The sequence below is a fragment of the Nanorana parkeri genome, unplaced genomic scaffold (assembly GCF_000935625.1).
Source record: "Nanorana parkeri isolate BGI_ZX_2015 unplaced genomic scaffold, ASM93562v1 scaffold119, whole genome shotgun sequence".
In the NCBI taxonomy this organism is placed as follows: domain Eukaryota; kingdom Metazoa; phylum Chordata; class Amphibia; order Anura; family Dicroglossidae; genus Nanorana; species Nanorana parkeri.
This window is the reverse complement of record NW_017306387.1, coordinates 2,013,621-2,030,796: the sequence shown is the minus strand read 5'-3', so window position 1 is coordinate 2,030,796 and position 17,176 is coordinate 2,013,621. Positions and strand designations below refer to the sequence as shown.

General features: G+C 41.1%; 1 protein-coding gene across 1 annotated transcript in view; it reads right to left on the bottom strand.

Annotated features, from left to right (window-relative positions):
• Positions 1 to 15,864, bottom strand: part of NEURL1 (neuralized E3 ubiquitin protein ligase 1) — a 182,485-nt gene extending 166,621 nt beyond the window's left edge. Inside the window, exon 1 of the mRNA XM_018553409.1 lies at positions 15,455 to 15,864. Within this exon, the coding sequence (XP_018408911.1) occupies positions 15,455 to 15,545 (91 nt within the window). The 5' untranslated portion in view covers positions 15,546 to 15,864. The remainder of the gene's footprint in view (positions 1 to 15,454) is intronic.
• Positions 15,865 to 17,176: the final 1,312 nt, after the last annotated feature.

Sequence of the window (17,176 nt, the reverse complement as noted above, 5' to 3'; positions counted from 1 at the left end):
CATTGCTGGGGGTTTACAGGTATGTAAAACTTTGAGCAAAGCCTTCATGCTCAGTATTTCAGTACTGCTCATGTCCACCCCATTCTCGCTTTCATCCTGCTACATCCGAGTCCGGTTTCATCCAGGTATTTTAGTGCTGCGCCAGTCCAGCCAGTCCCTTTCATGGTATTCTAGGGTTCTTTAACTGACCTGTTTCTGACACTGGCTAAAATATTTCACAATCAAGCACACCAACATTTTCTGGATATACTTTATAGATTGGCATTATCAGTAACCAACAGAGAATACCAACCACGTCTCATACTAATACTTGAAAATAGCCATGCAAGTTTTATATATTGCATAAAAACTGTCCTATTAAGAACAAATGAATGGGCAATATTTATGAAAAGAATAAAAGGAGAGGCAAAATATATGAATTCTTGCAAATTTGAATTTGCTAAAGTGATATGTACACCTTGCACAGATTTGCAGAACTTCTTAACGTAAACCAGAATTTATCAAGTGGCATTGGTGTCAGGTTTTCTCTGTTCAGACACAGTGACCATAATGCCAGTCAAAGCCAGACCCCACGTCACAACCTGCTAATAAAGAATGTAACTAAGCTGCAAATGCAATTTGGAAGTAATTGCTGTTTCTAAGCCTGGCTTTTCTCTGCCATCTGCTTTCTCCATGTGAAGAAAAAGGGTAGATAGATAGATAGATAGATAGATAGATAGATAGATAGATAGATAGATAGATAGATAGATAGATAAGATAGATAGATAAGATAGATAGATAGATAGATGCAACCCTCAAGCAGCCTTAAAATAGCTAAATATACAGTAGTAACTTGCAGTAGTAACCCAGGGCACGCATTAACAATGCAAATTTTAATTTTTAAAAAACTTTAGAGCGACCACAACATTGATAAGTGATTGATGCGTTTTATTATTTATTATTTATGCCTTATTGAACAAGGCTGAACAGAATAAGTTCTGTTATTTACATAATTGAACCTGCAGCTTATATCAGCTAAATGCATTCAAATTGCAACAACATAAAAGGTGCTCAGTGTTTTTTGTTACTTTTCTTTCTCCAGCAGCCACAGCCAAAAGTAGAAAAGCCTGACCCCTGCCAGCAGCAGAGTCGGACCTTTGCTGCAAGGAACCCATTGCAGAGGTCTAACACACCCCCTGTTGAGTCCGACCTACAGATCTGCAACCAGCAAAGCTCAAGCTCCTCGCTGATTGCATAGCTCTGGCTATGACTCAGCAGGGGATATATCGGATTGCTGCTTCCCCACAAAGAGCAAGGATCCCAGTGTGCAGCATGCTGACCGGGGACAGGCATTTCTACTCAGTCTGTGGCTAATTTTTAAAGAAAACAAACTAACACTTTGCACACCTTTTGTTTTCATACACCTGGGATGCATTTATCCAATTCAAATGTTGAGGTTCAACTGGGTTTTAAGGAAACCTATTTTGAGGGAAAAACTGAGCATGTGGTTGCTGATCTGAAAACACTAGTTGCTCAGCTGTCATTCTGACCCTTTGGCTTCAATACTTTAGGTTATTAATATCTCTAAACATTTCGGGGGGAGGGGGGGCACAATGGTCAGATGAGTGGCTTTACTTTTTTGAAAACAGTTTAATGCCACATGCACAGGAGGTGATGCTCTTTGCCTCCATTTAAAACATGATGCATAGTGGATTTTGAGATATTAACAAGAATATCTCTATGTTTAAAACACAAGTGGAATGTAGTGCTACAACATTTATATGAAAGCCTACACCAGGATCTGAAGGTATACGTAACACATAATACTGAACAGCAATCACCTATAGTAACAGCTTAGTAAGAGGTAATGGTGATATGGATGGATTTTACCTGTAGTGTTATTTGTTATGCTCCTTTTCTTTTGCCCAGTCCACAATGGTATCTGTAGATTCCAGCTTACCTAGGTAAGTATTTTTAGTTGACATATAGCATGTGAAGTGCTACGTTCTTTTGCTTTCTTTTATGAACCAATGGAAATTTTATAAGATATTGTATACAGCCCTAAAACTCAACTAATACCAATACAGCAGTATTTTATTATGGCTGTCTATATTATACAGCTATATGTATGTTATGCAGTCATCATTTACTCATTCATCAGTAGGCCAAACATCTCATTTAAAGTACAAAAAAAAAAAACCAGAGGGTGCTATTGCTTACTTTCCCTTTGGAAAATGCAGGTTGCCTGGCTATTGTGCATTTAATTGCTTCTATATTTTCATATTAACGGAGCAAGAACAAGTAAGCTGAAAGGCACTCTCTGATTTCACTGCCTGCAAGCATATGATGTATCAGTTGCAGCAATAGTAGTCTGCATATTCCTTGAATTACAGGTTCCCTCTAAAGAACTTCCCAAATCATCTTACATGAGCAGTTCATAGTTTAGAAGCTTAAAATGCGTCCATCTTTATGCATAGTACGCTAGCATTCACAATGTAAACACAAGTGTATCAAACAGGACTAGATACTTAGAGCTGGGGAAGAAGACAATATATAAAGAGCTTAACTGGTGATATCATCCTGCAGTGTCTCTGAGTCATACTCCAGGTTTCAAAAGGATGGTTAATCAGTCTGTACTAATATATGACTGCTTGGCTACATGTGCTGGGAACATGGCAATAATATGAAAGGACAACAGAAAGAGAAAAGCGTGGGATGTTAACTGAAATCTCTTTGGAGACTTTAAGGTTTAGAATCCTTGCAGTATAACAATGCCCTTTCTAGTAGCATAGCCCTGGTAATGAGAGAACGTGTGGACTGAAACATTTCAGCAAAAGAGCAATGCTGACTTATCCCAGTGACAAAAGGGACCACCGGCCAGCGACTATTTTCGGATATGAAATATTCAAAAGATATTTGAAGCTCTGATCTAATGAGTGCAACTTACTATATACACATAGCAGATACAGCTTTGGTTTGGTCTAACTGGATATGTTTGAAGAGAATCAATAGGGTAAAGCTTGCATTAGAGATTGCCAATCGTTTTGGGTGTTCCAGGACACTGCACAGGGAACATTAGGCAGTGTTCTGGTACCTGGAGGTACCTGCAATTTTTCTGCCTATGTTTGCTTTAAAATCTGAAGCACATTTGCCTGCGATTGTCTGGAGTGTAAGCAAATCTAGGTAAACTTGTATTCGACAGGGGAAAAAAGCATGCACACCAACAAATACAGTTATGTATTAATTACAAATGTTTGAAGGTATTTTTAAATGCAATATAAGCACCCAAATTTGTCCTGATGTCAGCCTCCTGTAATTCCCTGTGCAGCAGAGCTCAGACTGGAAAGGAAGAGTGTATAGTAGGTCAGGCTCTGCTGCAGTGCACATGTGCTGGGAGCAAACATGTTGAAAAAGAAAAAGGGCAGAGTGACAAGTGCAATATGCTCATGGTTTACCACAGCTCCCTCATTCTCCTATCAGCAGGCTGGGGTGTGTTTTGCTCAGTGTTCTTAAAGAGCCACTGCCACCTTGCTCATTCAGGCCTTGTTCACACCGAAAGCGTGTGCGTTCCAGAGCGGTAGCTGCTGGAATGCACCGCGATCGCTGAGAAACTTCCCCCTGCGTTTTGGGGCGGGAGGGGGCGTGGAAGTTGTGCCATTGAATACAATGCACCGCCACGCCCCCTCCCACCCCAAAACGCAGGGGGAAGTTTCTCAGCGATCGCGGTGCATTCCAGCAGCTACCGCTCTGGAACGCACACGCTTTCGTTGTGAACAAGCCATCAGAGCAAAGTGAAAGTATCTTTGCAAAGGGTCCATTTAACCCACTGATATTCCCCTTGCCAGGGATCTGCTACAGTCCGCACATGATTCCCCAGTGTCCGCTGTTAAGGGAGCAGTAACATCAGTCCCTCTGCCATGTGACAGTGCTTGGGCCTAGGAATTGGCTGCTTGACCTGAGCAATGGCACATGGAAGGAGGTAACATGCTCCACTATACCTGGAAGCACTGAGTATTGCTGCCAGCTGCAGAGATGGCACGGAGAATATCAGTGAGTGGAGGTGGGGGGGCATCTTTGTAAAGACACTGTCATTTTGTCCTGAATGGGGAAGATGACAGTGTCTCTAAAGCTGGCCATACATAATTCAAGGTTCATCGGATGAAATTCGCACAGTGGGTGCTGCTGTCTGCACCCTTTTGGCCAGCATCCCTTGATCAAAGGGGCCAGTTGGAAAATCTTTAAACGATCAGAGCCAGCAGCCAGAATATAGTGAAGACAGCGGGAGATTCCTCAATTATGGAGGATTCTGTAATATTTTCTTTGTTCAGCCCGCAGGTTGAATGAAGAAAATATTAGTGTATGGCCAGCTTAGGCAAGCATTGCTATTGCTGTAGTGGAGCTTGAGGACCAGGTTGAAATCACAGATTCAGCACACAATAACAAGTTATTTGGCAGGAAATATATATCTAGCTAGATCATATGCAATTGTAGGGCCTTGTAAATGTCCAGGGGGTCCAGCTAAAATATTCATGCTCCTGTGTGCATTAAGCTGGCCACACACCTTACAATTATCTGCAGATTTTCTGTGGTCAGATGGAAAAGGTGCAACAGATTCCTCCATCTACACTTAACTGAGTGGATGGAGTAATCTCCACCTGGGCCAATCTGTTGCACTTTTTCCATCTGACCACAGAAAATCTGCAGATAATTGTAATGCTGGTCACACAGCTTACAACCATCGCAAGACTTTAGTCTTGCGATGGTTGTAAGGTACTTAAAAAAATGTACGATCTGCCTATCTTGCATAGGCAGATCGTACTTGCGATGATGACTGCCATGCCGAACTGGCAGTGCGCGCTTGCGCACACTGTCCCGTCCGGCTTTTATCGTACGAACATGCTACACACCCGCAGAACATCGTACGATGCTCGGCGGGTTTTCGAACATGTTCGTAAGTTAAAAGTCACGCGACCTTACAGTAGTAGAGGTCTCACGGCTTCCACATACCTTACGATAATCGTACGATCGCGGGATTTTTGTGTGGGGACCTTAAGGTGTATGGGCACCTTTAAACTGAGGGACAGAGCAATTAGTCAAATCTTTACACCTGCTTGTCAGTTCACAAGCGAGGGTCAATTTATTGGCAATTGGTATCTGCTGGGAAAAGCCAGTACAGACGATGCAAATGGGGGGGCTTCTCTGTGCCCTCCTTAGTCAGAAGGCAAAAGGTGTACTTGAGTTAAAGATGACACATAGTAATGCATAGTATAAAAGGTGCCCACACACCTTACAATTATCTGCAGATTTTCTGTGGTCAGATGGAAAAAGTGCAACAGATTGGCCCAGGTGGAGATTACTCCATCCACACAGTTAAAATGACATTAAACCCTCAGATTTTTTAACATAAAACAATACTGTAATGTGTGCCTTACTGTAATCCATGGTAGTTTCCCTTCTCTTTGCTGCTCTTCCTTTTAAATCTGTATCTGTTCTCATGCTGGGGGAGAACTTCCCTTTTCAGCTCAGGGCCTCTTCCTGTAGTGCTGGCTCAGGTTGCAAACCTACACACAGACACCATATATCCATTCCTGAGACAAGGCAGTCTGCTGAAAAACAGAAGCTCTCCCCCAGCATGAGAAGAAATACAGATTTAAAAGGAAGAACAGCAAAGAGAAGGGAAACAACCATGGATTACAGTAAGGCACACATTACAGTATTGGTTTATGTTAAAAAATCTGAGGGTTTATGTCACTTTAAGTGTAGATGGAGGAATCTGTTGCACCTTTTCCATCGGACCACAGAAAATCTGCAGATAAATTGTAAGGTGTGTGGCCAGCTTAAGTCTTCCATTGACACCATTTTGCTTAGTTAACCACTTCATGTCTGTCAACAGTAAAGCCACATCATGAACAGAACCCATGACTCTGACAGAAGGCAAGTAAAAATAACAAAAATAATTAATTTTTGGCTATGTGCTTCCAAGTGTACCACTGCTACAGCAATGCCCTGGAGCTAAACTGTGCAATCGTTGTAGTTCACTTTGGCAGTCAGTTTAATTTGATCTTGCAATCTATGCCACTATATGTCCTGGGAAAAAAATGCAAATCTAGGAAAAGAAAGGGAAAGATGGTACTGCCATACAAAAAAACAACTGTCTCCACATCTCCAGAATCTGGAAACTGCTTTGGACATAAAGATGGGTAAACAGACATGATAAGGTTGGTAAAGCAATTCAGTAACTTATAGCCACTAAAAAGAAGCAGCACACTATAGACAGACTGACCAAAGAAAATACAGTGAGTGCAAATAATCGCTCCACCAGTTGTTTCTTTCTCACCAAGGTGAGGTTTGAATGGAAGAAAGAGATTCTGTGGACAGGTGTCTTTTACATACATAACGAGTTGTCGAGCACCTTCTTAAGCTGCCCATACACCTTATGAATATTGGCCAATTTCCGTATGCGATCGCGTTTTCTTCTGATATTCGTAAGGTTGATGGGCAGTGTACAACCGCAAATACTGTACATTCGTATGACTTGACTTTCCAGCAGGTACGATTTTCGCAAGCTTGGTGGCGTTTCCATGCGTCAAAATTCATACGATTTGCATGCGCAAACGAAAATACGTGCGGTCGATTATCTCAATTTGTCCAGGTTCTTTCTTTTAATTATTTCGGCCGGCCGTTGTAAAAAAACGGCCGGCCGGGAGCTCTCTATATCTGAGCGGGCATCTTTAGACGTCAGTTCAGACACGCCCCCCTCGCGCACGAGCGGCAAATGCCCGATATTTAAAAACAGGCAGCGATGCCTGTTTACATACCAGCGATCCGGCGGCGGATCACTTGCATGGGGTTACGATCGGTGTGTGTCCCCCCACCGTTGTCCTGCTGGTCCTGGTGCGAAAACATGCAAAAACGACAATTGCGCCCATTACGCCGCACATGTTACATATCGCTGCGAACGTTACAGTGAGAGCAATCATTCTAGGGTCATCAATCACTGATAACACTTAACTGATGAGCGGTAAAAGCTTTTAAAGCGTCGCCTATGGCCAATTTTGCGTATGGTAGTTTTCTGCGATTTCGCGGGTGCGTGCAATTTTAAAGCTTGACATGTTTGGTGTCTATTTACCCAACGTGACCCCGCCTTTTATATTTTACCAAAAAACTGGGTAATAATAAATGTTTCCTAACATAATGTAAAAAAAACATTTTCAGTCATTTTTCCTAATTACAATAAAAAATTTAAACCCCAGTGGTGATTAAATACCACCAAAAGAAAGCTCTATACATCCCCAAAAAATGGTATAAAATTAATTTCAGTACAGCATTGCATGATGGAATAAACGTTAGTCAAAGTACCACAGTGCTGAATACTGAAAAATGGCAAGGACAGGAAGGGGGTCTAAACACCTGGTCTTCAAACGGTTAAATTCACAGGACTAATCTGTGGGAGACAGAATTATTGTTGGTTGGAAAGGAAACAAATACTTATTTTACTCACTGAACTGCAACTCAATTTATAACACTTGTATCATGTGTGTTTTTTCTGGATTTTTGGTTGATATTCTGTTTCTATCATTTAAAAAAACACCTATGATATAAATTATAGACCTTTCATTTCTTTGTAAGTGGGCAAACTTACAAAATCTGCAGGGGATCAAATAAAAATTTCCCTCACTGTACCTGACTGGTTGCTATTGGACACTACACATTGCTTCTCTTTGCAACATTTTATTATTAACAATAGGAGGCTTTAAATGACAGCATGATGTCTGTCTGTGGAATAAACTACACCATGCCCAGAAATATCTTATCAAGAATGGCTTGACTTCATTTCACATAAGTGCAGCAATTAAATCCTCTGTGATAGCAGATATTTGTGGTAAGAATACTTCTTCTGTAGTGACTGCCATTTGGTATAAAAAGACATAATGCCTACACAGCATGGGACAGCGTCAGGCAAAGGTAGAAGAAATTATCTCTGGAGTAGGAGGCAGAACCTTACCTATAGAAGTAAATAGAGGCTTCAGATCAATTCAGTGCTAAAAATAATTCACCTGCTTCATGCTTCAGCTGCTTTTAAATATAACTTGATTGACCCTGTGAATCTGCAATTTGGTCTGTTTTTCAGCGACTGAAATATCAGTTTTATGTTCTGACATTTAGCTACATAGCTGATCTTAAATAAGGTTAGCAGTGATTACTCTTTACCCTTTATTAATTCTAGCAAGACTGTTAGCATAGCCACGTGTTGTCCACAAATGTTAACAACATGGTTTCTTCTGCCTTCATTGCCAGGACTTTAGAGGAAGAAACACCTCAACATCACAGTTTTAAAACTGCTTATGCAACAGATGGTTGAAGGCTGCTGCTAACAATAACAAGCAGGATGATGATATGGATTCACAATATACTGGTATTTTATTACAGGTATTTATATAGCGCCGACAATTTACGCAGCACTTTGCATAGTTACACATGCACATCAGTCCATGCCCTCAAGGAGCTTTCAATCTAATGTCCCTATCTCACATGCATACATATGAGGGCCAATATATACAGGAGCCAATTAACCTACCAGCATGTCTTTGGAGTGAGGAAGGAAACCCATGCAAGCCCAGGGAGAACATACAAACTCCTTTGTAGATAGTGACCTGGCCAGGATTCAAACCAGGGACCCCCAGTGCTGCAAGGCAGAAGCGCTAATCTCTACGCCACTGTGGTACAGTTTCTATTGCTTGTGAAGCCTGTTGTGCTTACAGGAAACCTATCAGAGAAACATGGACATTGCTACTTCAGACCTTTCCAGAAGAAAATACTAGCTACCTGGATTTCATGGCCCACTAAGTCAGTGGCCTAAAACATGTATGCAGAGAAGGACTAGTAGGAACTCTGTCATAAGCTGGAGTGTCCCTAGTTTAAATTTAGGGTAGACAGATTGGCTGTAGCCAGCCTGAGCTCTGATTGTTTACATCCTCTGGGTTTGTTAGGTTTCACCTAAGCCCAGGGGCATTGTTTGCTTCTGCCTGCTTCTGGGGAGTTTTCTCTAGTAGATAGCGTGCGGAGATGCAATATTATGGGTTACAAGTATCTACTCTGCCCTGGCCAGTCACTGAGAGGTTTATGTCAGAGAGGTCAGCTTTTTGGGGAAACCTTCTTGAAAGGAGTCCATAGCCTCCAAGGCTTTGCTTGGAGAGGATGTAGTGTTGGAAGGTCCATGTGCCTCTTAAGTCTGCTACCTCGAGTTGCCCGAGTCCTGCTGCCCGAGTCCTAAGAGTTCTGGTTAGTTAATTGCTAGCCGATCTAAAAGTGTATTTCCACTTTTACAGTCAAGTTTAAGAAAACCCCTCTATATGTTTGTTATGCATTTCAATTCATACAGCATACTGAAACACAATTTAAAAAAATTTTGATATACAAGCGCTTTGGATTACAAGCATGCTTCCGGAACGAATTATGCTCTTAAACCAAGGTATCACTGTATTAGCTTTTCTATGTTTTGTTGCAGCAGGCGACATGGTTGACTCCAGGTTTTTCTCAGCACCTTCACAGTGATCTGTCCTGATAGGAAAACTTAGAACTGAAATTTGAGGATTCTGTTTCTCTCATTAACTTCATTAACATATAATGCAAACCCCTCAACCCTCATAGCCCCTGCTAACATCACAAAGAAGGAGAAGATTATGCTATGTGAATAGCTCATGCTATGTGAATGGGAACACGTAACTAATATCAAATAAGTGTTATCCCAATTTAACTGCAAAAGTGGAAATACACTTGTCCACAATTACACATTGCCCGCCTGGGCTTAAAAGGTCCACAACTAGCCTGCAAGACTGGATAAAGATACATAAAGGTAGCTGCACAACGGGTTTACTAAATCTGCATTAGCCTGTGGCAGAGGTTAAAGATACTACTGAAAGGAGGGAATTGTTGCTGCTGTTTTGGGGTATCCTGTATCCCCAAACCTCCCTGGACAAATGAGACAATTTATCAAAAAGAAGATAGATGAAGTGTAAGTCTGTCTATCACTATTGGGAGTCAGTGAATGTCTACAAGGTAAATCACGAGTAGAAAGGATAGGAGGTCTCAAAAAATCCAGCAGCTCCCTGGAAGGTAATTGCTAAATACTTTTTTTTAAATTTTGCGATCAGCGTACTTTTTCTGGGTCAGTGGCTCAAAGAACTAAAACCAGTGGATAAGCATAACAGGCAGGTAACAAGTATTTTTACAGAATGACAAAAAAGGAGAGCGCCCACTCCATGTGACAGATCGTTTCCACCCGCTGCTGGAAGATGACTTCAGTCGTGAGCTGACTTGGCTGCGCTGTGGCTTCTGATGGGCGATAGCCTCCTGTGATGGGAGCCATTGAATATGCTTGTGTCACTTTTCTCTTATGAGTACATTACCATTTTTTAAAAACAAATTATTAAACGATCCTTCACATGGAGTGGGCGCTCTCCTTTTTTGTCATTCCATAGATGTTAAGGTTTCATGCCTTGTGGAGCTGCCCCAGTGTGATCAGGTGGAATCAATTAAGGAGGATGGCTTGCTGTGATTCATTTGCACCGGGAAGATTTTGAATTTTGTTTTTACAGTTTTACTTTTAGAACCTATGCATTACAGTATTATGGTGTCGGAACGTTTGGGTCATTAGAAAACACTTCAGAAATGCTGGAATCCCTTCGAAACATGTGTATTATTCTTATTCTTTTGGTGAGCTTGAAAATATTTGATTAGTGTTGTCGGTATGACAATTAGTTACAACTGGTGCAGAAAACATAAGAAATAAAACCTACTCCCAGAAGCAAGAGCTTTTTCCACTGACATTCAGGCTTTCAAACTGTGCCTCTAAACCTAGCATAATCTGTCAGATCCTATCAGTTTTGTTTATTTCTCATGTAAATGGGAAACCACAGGCATTACTAGGCACATGAAGCTAAAGGGTGGAAAATGAATACTGACCTGATGACATGAAATATAATAACGAGGACCGTGGTGACATATTTTCACCACTGTATAATCAACTGTGCAGCTGCTGCAGAAACTCTTGGAAAGCAGAGCTGCAAACCACTATCCTGCATAATATATTTTTCCTAAGGGATAGGAAGGTTAAAGCTTCACCATAACTGACAGATTTCCTAAAGTTTAGCCAGTTGATTCAGTTCAAAATGAAAATTCCCTTGGTTAGGGGGCTATAGTCTGGAATATTTGGTCTGTACTACACTGTAAAACGTTTCTTACTGACCTACAAAGTTTATTCTTAGAGACCAACTTTACCAATAAATAATGTATCATGCTTGAATCACATCTGGCTTCTCATCTCTCCTGGGAACGCTAATTCCCACGAATTCCCACTAGAATTCTAATTTCTGCCCAACCACAACAGCCATTACTAAACCAAATGATGTTGTCACACTCCCCCAATGGATTCGTCATATTGTAGAATGAATGAATGGGTAATCCAACTGTGAGAGTGACACATTCATTACAATACTGTGGGAGATACAAACCAACGTAGGTAAATCCTGGACCTAGAGAATCTTTGAGATAACAAGCTAGCAGATGATTCATTCTATTCTCCCGCCCCAGCCAACCTACCCAGATGCACAGGTAAAGTAATATAAAGTATAATTTTAAAGAAGATGAATTCTGCTATTCAACACTTTATCAAAATTAAGATGGCCTATTACTTATTCTGTAGATATATGTAATAAATAAACGGCCAGATACACAGATGTGCTGTCATATTTTCCACCGTCTTTCTTTCTGACCCTGAACATGTGACTTTTTGATGCACGGACTACAAAAAAGGATACTTCTGGGAAAAACGTAAACAATCCTTGGTTGATCACAGTGATGTTCAAAATAGCAGCTGACAGTGAAATGCCTGATGTTTATAAGCAATTATTCATTTTCCCATTGTAAACAAATGACACGGGAATACACAGGTTGCTACTGCTTGTTGACAGTTAATTTATTAAAATCCCATTGATTACAGTGTGCACCAAAGCAGGGAGATTTAAATGCCAGTGTAGCCTGTGGCTAAATATCCTTCAGTTAACAATTAATAAACCTGAGGGTAACATTGGAATATATTATGGAAATGATATATGATATGTAACTATATATATCTATAGATACTTTTGTTCCTCATGGTCCCTGTGTGTGTTGTAATGTAGCTACCTCTCCAAGCTCTCTCCTGTGATAGACTACAATCTCATGTCTAGTTTACTAATTTGTACTGAGATTATAGTCCATCACAGGAGTGAGCTTGGAGTGGTGGCTACTTTACGACACATACAGGGTCCATGGGTACAATCGCTCCAAGCCCACTCCTGTGATGGACTACAATCTCAGTACAAATTAGTAAACTAGACATGAGATTGTAGTCTATCACAGGAGTGAGCGTGGAGCAGTAGCTACATTACAACACACACAGGTACCATGAGGAACAAGAGTAGCCACCCTCCAGAAGGAAGGACAGTGTCCGCACCAATTCAGAGATGATCTGAGGATCTACAGCAGAGTGATACACCAATAAGATACATTTTTGTTAATAGTTGGGGTACATGAATGCATTTTTAAGATTTAACTCCTGAGTTTAGTGTCACTTTAAGGCAGGCCATTCAAATCAATAAGTTGGAAATGCACCAAAATGTTCACTAAATGGAGATGTACCACTTTTGCCAATGCAGTGCACCACAATGTGCGATAGTGCTTTACAATGTGTTGGAGCTGCATTGCCTTAGTGCATTGGGATGCCATTCTAAATGAATGGACCCTAACAAGTGTTGCAGGGAAAAAGTTTCAACCCTAAGGGCTTGTCCACACCATCTCTTTTGCGTTTTTCTGCACGCCACTGCATATGTATGGTGTGAACAGGGCACAAAGTTTTTTTATGTGCCCTGTTCACGCCATATATCTGCGGTGGTGTGAGGAAAAATGCACCTCAATGCACATGGTGTGAACAAGCCCTAGGGGCCGATTCACACCTATGCATGTGCGCTACTACACTCACAGCAACACAAGGAATAGTGTGAACCCAGCCTAAATGTCAGTCCCAGGTAGTGTCCCTATTTTACCACAACCACCTATTAGAGAACAACTCTGGGCATGTAAAAAGTAACAATTGCAGTGGGGCTATGCCCCCCACTGCAAGGTTTTAGTGCTCATTTTGGTCTAGAAATAAAATTTAAAAAGATATACTCACCCGATCCTCAGTCCCACCTGGCTGTTAGACCGGTCCCAACAGCCACTTCTTCTCCTGCCTCCAGCGGTCTAAGGATCCGTTTATTGACATTCACTGGACGAAAGGATGCTGGGGGACATAGTTTGCTTATGAGCCCCGGAAATGGCCAGCAGAATTCACCACCCTAGACATCAATGGGATTTGCCACAAAGTTCGGGTTCACCAAACTTTGAACTGGGCTCGGCAAGGCCCTGGTAAATCAAAGCGTTTGGACTTTAGGCACTGCTAAGTGGGTAAGTTTTTCAGTTCTCTTTACAGAATCACAAGTATAATAGATAACAAATGGGTTATTACACTTGTTCTTCAGGACACTGGACTACAAAATACATACTAATGGAAGACTCCATCAATGCAGAAAAACAAAACAAGATCATGCGGGTTTCCATTTTGGTAACATTCTACAATTCTCATTGCTGATACATGACCTGTGTCTGTTGCTCTGGTAAAGCTTATAATACAACTCTGACATAGATTTCAGTGCACAATGATGTTATTGATCACCGTTGCATCACAAGTAATGCTCTAAATTGTCACATACAACCCACTTTGGAAAGCTAAAAGTCGGCAAAGGCAATTCACATCGTCATTGTGTATAGCAGACTGGCAGACTGCGTTTAAAAGCTTTTGTGGAATTGCACTTCATACTTTGTTGTGCAAGCTAGACTTATGACAAGTAACATCAACCTTCACAAAGCCAAATTCAGACAGAGAGTGCAGAAAAACTATAAATACCTAGGCCTTGGCAGGACGAACTAGAGGTTTAATATCATATTACAGTTTATTCTTAAATAATTCTTGAAGAAAGTGAGAAAATGAGCCATTTATAATATACAGTGTACACTTTTTACCTACATACATAGGAAGTGTAGTGACGATACCCCTTAAGATGAAGGGGCAGCACAATTAAAGAGGCCAGGAGTCAGAGAATGGCAGCTTGTATCGGTGGTTTCTTTCTCAGAATAATTATTAGCATAACCTAGCCCCTAAAAGCCAAACAAAATGTGTTGCCCTGAAAATTTAGGTAATGCTTTTCAATCTTTAAAGTGAACCTGTAGTTCAGTTACAATTATAGAAGGTGTTTCTGTGAAGGTTAAAACATATTTAAGATTACCAGTTATACGTTTTGGTGACTGCATTCTTTTTTTTTTTCCACCTGTTGATACTGCCAGTGACACATTTCCTGTCCTAGGGTGACAAAGTCCACTCACTGCACTCTATATATGAAGGAGCAGTGCTCTCACCGTAGGTTTAGGCTTTCCTCCTATTTTTGACTGCAAACGCCTCCATTACATTACAAAATGGGAGGCATTTTGTAGTTTACAGAACATAGCTGGGAAAGCTGATAACAATGTTTAAAAAATATCTGCTAAGTGCACAGGAAGAGTCAAGGGCAATGGAATTCTGACAGGATTAAAAGTCATTTTTCTGCACTTGCAGAGAATGTCTTTAGCCTGAAAAAAAGAAAACTAATGCAGCCACCACATCTAAGAATTGGTAAGCTGCAATACATATTCCATTTTTGTTTTTGGTTTTAAATATCCTTTAACTAAATGTATTAATGTAAGGACTAGCAAGACTGTAGTAAAAGACACACTGAGCCTCGTGCTGCTGTAAGGCCACTATTCCCAAGGGCAATGAAAGTCCGTATCTACTAAATATGTTGCCAGTTTCCCAATCAATAGGAGCACTTTATTCACCCCCCAACACCTTTCCCTCAATGATGCATAGCACTAAAATCTGATAAAATAAACATAGTCACAAGTTCGAAAATGATTAGAATGGAAGAACTGTATATATGTAAGCTTCATTGAATATCCTCCAAAAATGAGAGAATGTGGTAGACACAGTAAGCTCTACATATCTCCGTGATAACGGTGGCATAATAAAATCCATCATTACAACTGCATTTCCTGGAGTCAATGTGCCCATAACTAGACATCTTGTGATAAAGTAATTGAGACATTACTGTATGCCCATGAGCTATACATGAATGTGAAAGATTACAAAAATGCAAAGAAAGGAGAGCAGAATACAGCAGCATCTCTGTGATGACATAATCCCAGCAAACATCTGGAGAAGACACCTGTAGGGTTATAAGCATCTCTTACCACTTCCAGGCACTTCAGCACTGGAGGTCCCCATTGTTCTCTGTCAGGGAGAGGGTGTGCTTGCTCGTGCACGGCTCTAGGCTTGTATTAGACAATGGTTAGTTCATCTACTTACCTTTGATGTGATGCTGCTGATGGAATCTGTGTATTCTTGTCTGGCTTCCTCTGGGAAATGTAGGAATGCTGCTGGACAAACTGTTACCCATGGCACCCAAATGCAGCACAGTATCTCAGTAAGAATGGAATAAGCGCAGGCAGACTGATGCAGAGCTGCTGCTGACAGATCAGTGCAAATCTTGTGTTTGTAGCTCCTTGTATCCTCTAATATATTCTTTTCTGCTACCGAGGGACTACAGCCCCCACTGTCTTCTCCCCTCCCTCCACCTTTGGCTGCTGTTGCTGCTGCCGTTTCTCCACTCTGACCTGCTTTGGATCTCTGTCTCCTTCCCTTTAGGCTTTTGCTGAGATCTTCCCTCTTTTATGAAAGTGCTTTGGGGACAGCTCCATGCCTGCTATTTGGTGCTCTTTCAGCCAGCAGAGCTGTCAGCTTCAGTAGGCATCAGAGCCTGAGTCTGCTACCTGGCATTGTCTCATGAATAAATAAGCAGACAATCAGTTGGCCAATCCAGTGCCCCTACCCACCCCTTTCTCTAAGCTGGAAACTTTTCTGATTACCAATACCTGCTGATGCTCTTCTACCACGACCTTTAAATCCTCATCACCATCACAGTACCTGCTTTACCTCAGTTTCTGCAGTAAATGCAGGAGATTCTACAAATAAATTCGGATTAATTGGAAGCAACTTAAAATATCCCTGCTACAGCTTGACTTGTAACTGCTGTATGGCAAAATCAAAAGAGCAGCTGAACACAAGCAGCCATATTATTAATAAATTAGTGGAGAAGAAAGCTGGCTGCCGCTGCAAGAGCGTGTATCAGCGAAGTCCAGAGAAATTCAGCTGAGCCTATGCAAAAATCCTCTCTCCTATCTAGACTTTTAAACATCAAAATCCCAGAAGATCCATTCAGTTTTCTCTACGTTTCTATACACTGTCTATCGTGTGTGTGTGTGTGTGTGTGTGTGTGTGTGTGTGTGTGTGTGTGTGTGTGTGTGTGTGTGTGTATATATATACAGGTGAAACTCGAATAATTAGAATATCGTGCAAAGTTATATATATATATACACACACAAATATGATGCACGTGGGTCAGTATGTCAGTTATTTTGCCATATAAGGTTTGCACCAAGGTAAGGTATGTGCCAAGATAAGGTATGTACAACATTCCAAAGGTTAATTAGTGTTAGGCATCGGGTTAGGAATACAATTGAAATTTATGGGATATGGGATAAAATTCATTGTTACCGTTGAAGAAAACCTGTGCTAAAAGAATATGATGACTGACATGTCTGACTTCTCCCTCTAAAAAATATTAGCTGCCTTGCTGTCATGCTGATCTAATATTCTTAGTTCCTTTTCAGTCTCTGACTTGCAAGAGGCATGCAAATTAGAAGTTCTGAGTTGACTTTGACATTTGCCACGTGCTTGTTCCAGTTCAGTGGTTCAGAATGTACTGAAGTAAGAGGATCAGCAACACTGCTAAGCAACTATCATTTTCAGAAGGAGGTCAATGACTCCCGCCATGTTTTACTCAGTTCAGGTTTCTTTTAAGGTTAGGTAGAACATTCATGTTATGTGAAGGGTTAAGCTTAAGGGCTAGGTTGAGTATTAAGCTGGCTATACACATGGCAATTTGATTGAACTAGTTAGTTTTTGTTGAAATCGCAAAGCAGTCAAACATTTGATCAACAGTAAAGCTGGCCATACCTATACCTGTAG